We start from the raw sequence: 4,580 nt of genomic DNA, 5'->3' as shown, positions 1-4,580 counted from the left end.
GCCCGGGCGGCCCCTCCGCAGGTACCGCACCCCGGGGACACCGCGGCCCGCCCGCTCCGCGCTCCGCTCGCTGCTGCCCCGAACCCCGCGTAGCTCTTCCCTGCCTGTGCTCATTGCTCGAAACATTTTTATTTCAGACTCATGGAAGGACCAGGTTGCTGAAAAGCTTTTTGTTCTTCTTACTCTAAAAAAGAGAATTCTTCTACCTACAAACTCTGCATTGGGTCTTTTTACTTTCTCTTCTTTCCTTTTTTTTAGGACAAACATTTTTTTTTTCCCTATGTCTTAAGCTACGGATGCATGCACTAACATTTCTTCATATTTTCTCAGCTTCCCAAAGGCAAAATTGAGTTCCAGGATGCATATAGAATGATATAGAATATACCTGGATGGGATCCTAGATTCATCTGGTCTATTACTCCATCCAAAGGCAAAATCAACTCTGCTGCTGTGCTTCCTGAGGGAATTTGTGCCAGTTCATTTTTTCCCTCTGTTTTCACTTGAATCAGAAAAAAAAGTTTCTAACACCTTGGGAAAAAAAAAAAAACCAAGGTGCTGTTTTCACCTCTACTTTTAAAATACATCTGGAGATTTTTTTTAATTTTCAGCTGGAATGGAATAATAAAAGTGAACTTGATAGTAGCCAGGAGAGGTGTGTCAGGTTCCCAAAACAGCCTTCAAGGTGTGAACTCAAACTGAACACCTCATATTTTGCTATTTAATGCACTGGTGAGCCAGAATGTCTCTTTTATAGAAATACTCTTGTTTTGGGTTGTCCATTTTTCAGCTGCAAATCCAACCTTGATGATAGAAACTAAGTACATGGTACCATCAGTGTCAGGACATGGTATCAGGACTGGGAGGGTGCATTTCGGCTGTCTGCTGTCATTGTCTTAATTGTTTTTTCTCTTCCTAGAAGTGATGCTTGTCTCTGATCTGAGCTATGGCTTTTCTGCTTCTGTCTAGATTTATATGGCAGTGAGGAATTTTGGAAATGTGTGTGTAAATGTTCATTTTTACATGTAAAATTACTTCATAACTAATTTCACTTTTCTCTCTGTTCTACAAGCCTTAAAACAGTAAAAATTTCCAAAGAAGCTTTTTTACAGCATCATTTGTGTCTTTTTCTTGTTGACCTTTATTTTTCTGTTGTGTATTTTGGATTGTTACTTGCAAACAAGAAATAATTCCTAATTAGCAGTTTATATTTTTACTATGCTAAAAAATATTAAGATTTGTTCCCTGTGTGATCTACTCAGATGTTTTGCCATTTTATTTCTTTATCTTATAAAAACTGGAATTCAGGCTTTATGGAAATAAACAGTAAGTACATTTATATATAATTGCTCCATGTCTGTGTTGGCTGTTACATGAAAACCGCAACCCTTTGTTTCAAGGATAATTAGACATTTTGAGGGGTCAAATGTGCACCTATCTATTAATGCTTAGAAAAGTTCAGTTATTTATTAATTATTAAAATTAATATTTAAGAATATCTAATGTGTTGCTCACTATCATTTGAAGCCTCTTCATAAAGAATCAACCAACATTATCTGGTAGGAGCAGTTTGCCATGACAGCACTCACTGCCCTTGGGTGAGAGCTCCTGTCCTGTGTAGGAGACGACTGAAGCATTTTCCTTCCTTCTTGGCAGACACTGCCTGTAAGAACCGGCCCCTAGACCTTGTCTTCATCGTAGACAGCTCCCGTAGCGTCCGACCTGAAGAGTTTGAGAAAGTGAAAATCTTCTTGTCAGAAATGATCGATACCCTGGATGTTGGTGAAAGAACAACGCGTGTGGCGGTCATGAACTACGCGAGCACTGTCAAGGTGGAGTTTCCCCTCCGGACCTACTTTGACAAAGCCTCTCTGAAGGAGGCTGTGTCTCGCATTAAGCCCTTGTCTGCTGGCACAATGACTGGCCTTGCCATCCAAACTGCCATGGATGAAGTCTTCACCGAGGAAATGGGCACCCGGCCAGCAACCTTCAACATCCCCAAGGTGGTCATTGTTGTGACAGATGGTCGGCCACAAGACCAGGTTCAAGATGTGGCGGCAAGCGCCCGGACAGCTGGCATCGAGATCTACGCGGTTGGGGTAGACCGGGCGGACATGCAGTCCCTGAGGATAATGGCCAGTGAGCCCTTGGATGAACACGTCTTCTATGTGGAGACCTATGGTGTGATCGAAAAGCTGACATCCAAATTCAGGGAGACTTTCTGTGGTAAGGGGATCGGTCCAAAAGAGTAGTGTAACTTGGCTCCTTTTGACTTCTGCTGTGGTTCCACTCCCTAAGAAAGAAGTTTTTAATGAGTGTTATGTATCGCATCTAAATATTTCCTTTACCATCCATTGGGCAAACAAGCCAACCCTTTTTTTCAGTTGAGGCCACGTAATGGCCTTTCATTTCAAATAGTGACCTTATTGCAGGTAACAGACCTGACTTGAGTGGACCTCCTTGTGCAGTTGGTCAGATTTACTGCAAAAGAAATCACAGCAATTGGATGAGGTTTGACTGCATATATTTACTAAATGACTGAAGAGCTGTGCAGGCTGCTCATTTCTTTTTCCATCTCGCTGGGAAGCAAGGAGGGTGGGAGTGTGGAGCTGAAGGGATTCCTTATGGATCAGAGTAGGAAAATCAGTGTGGCAGGTAAACCACTACACTGGCTTGAGCAATGTGGTGCAGGATTAAGTGCCCAAACACAGTTTTAGGCCATCTCAGGACGGGCTTTCACTCATAGGCTCTGCTGGGTTTTTCCAGTGTGCCAGGCTCACATATCCCTCTGTTTCTCTTCAACTTGATTTAGACAAGGAACTCTGGGACGAGATGAATTAACTTTACTTTTTCAGGGCTGGTCTTGTAAAAATGCTGTATGTATTTGGTTTAGGCTAGAACTTCACTAACAACTCTAGGCCAGAGTGAGCTGATATTGTCATTTACAGGGAAAAAAGGTCATCTGGAGTATTTAGAACTGCCTATAGATAGCTGTGACACAGCCCTAGTCACAAAAATCAAATGACAACTTTTCAACAGTTAAAAAACTTGTGCAAAGCAGTTTTTTCTAGTAAATTTCTAAGAAATTTACTTTAAAATAAGTCTCCAGCAAGTAATAGGTAAAATCAGGCGTAAATAACATTGTAAGAAAATTAAAATAACAGCCACTGTCTTGGGAACTTGGTTGGCAGTGTATTACTTTTTTATTTCAGAGCCTTACTAAAAATTACCACCACACCTTTTGAGTAGGTTTAGAGTGAATAGACCTCTTTCTCTAGGTATGAAATACATGTGTAAGACCATCTGCAGACAGGACACTTTGCCCAATAATTAGCATAGGAAATGCCTTGAGGTTTGGCTTGACACCATGTTGTGCTGCTGATGTGACCAGATCCTCACAAGTGCCCACCTGGCTGGACAGGTATGTGTGCTGTGAACATGGCACTCATTTCCACCTATGTTCTTGCCAAAGCAAGTCCTTTCATAGCAGCAAAGAAAAAAACTCTTCTTCTTAAGAATAAACTTAAGAATTTTTAAAGTAATAATTTATTTTTGTACTTAAGAATAAACTTAAGAGTTTATTGTGCTGAAGCACAGAAATTATGCACCTGCAAGACTGGAGGATAAATCAGAGAGCTCACACATGTACACTTCCAGTGTAACTCTGAGTTGCCTGCATGCCGTTTGCCAGAATCTGTGGGATTAATGAAAAAACCAGGGTGAAGGAAATAGTCTTTAAAAAGACTACTATAAACCAAATGAATCTAAGAGGGTCTTGTAAGACAGTGTGGTAAACTGGGTCCCTTTCCAGCTCTAGAGTGCTTTTTGGTAAGAAATCTGGACTCACCAGTGACAATTAGGATTTTCTTTGGTTTGACCACGGCAAATAAATTTGTTTGTAGGGTGAACAGGAAAACTAATGTTCAGGAGAAAAATAGCTGGCCAAGATCTTGATGCATTGAAAGCATTATTCAGCATGAGACCATCTCAGAGATGGAAAATCTTAGCCTTGAATTGCTGTCCAACTCAGGGACATTTGACTTTCCTACCACAAAAATCTGACCACTTGAGTCTGAGCTTCTCACTTATGCTTGAAAATATCACCTAGAGATTTTGTTCATAAATCATGGTGATTAATTCTCTTATTCCCAAGGGTGTAGCACAATGAAAAGGTGCTGTCTTTGTTTCAAATTTGTTTTTACCAAGACAAGACAACTCTATCAGCCTTTTTAGCGGACTTCTAAATCTTACTTGTTTTAGAAAATGGGAAATGTTGCCATTTTGTTGCCACAAAATTGCCTTGTTTTCAGAAATACATGAGAAGGTTCAAGCACTCTTGCTTCTGATTTCTTATCTCACCAGTATTGCTTTGGAGATTGATTTTACCAGTAGTCCATATCCACACTGTAACTACTAATAATCTAAGTAAAATCTCAGGTAAAACCAGATTTGTCTTCCCCTTTCTCTCTCTAATCTTTCTTTCCGTTTTTATTTTTTTGTTTTATTTTATTTTATTTTTAAATTTAATTTAATTTAATTTTGCTTTCTGTTGCATTTCAGTTTATCTGGGAGTTTTTTACAGA

At 40.1% G+C, this 4,580-nt stretch overlaps 1 protein-coding gene across 1 annotated transcript in view; it reads left to right on the top strand.

The window, feature by feature from the left end:
* Positions 1 to 2: 2 nt before the first annotated feature.
* Positions 3 to 4,580, top strand: part of MATN3 (matrilin 3) — a gene marked incomplete at its 5' end in the record, with an annotated part of 14,276 nt that continues 9,698 nt past the window's right edge. Inside the window, 2 exons of the mRNA XM_017744918.1 lie at positions 3 to 21; positions 1,654 to 2,223. Coding sequence (XP_017600407.1) covers positions 3 to 21; positions 1,654 to 2,223 — 589 coding nt within the window. The remainder of the gene's footprint in view (positions 22 to 1,653; positions 2,224 to 4,580) is intronic.

This window comes from Corvus brachyrhynchos, unplaced genomic scaffold, assembly GCF_000691975.1.
Source record: "Corvus brachyrhynchos isolate BGI_N302 unplaced genomic scaffold, ASM69197v1 scaffold116, whole genome shotgun sequence".
In the NCBI taxonomy this organism is placed as follows: Eukaryota; Metazoa; Chordata; class Aves; order Passeriformes; family Corvidae; genus Corvus; species Corvus brachyrhynchos.
The sequence above is the reverse complement of the archived record's forward strand: the minus strand, read 5'-3'. Positions and strand labels throughout refer to the sequence as shown.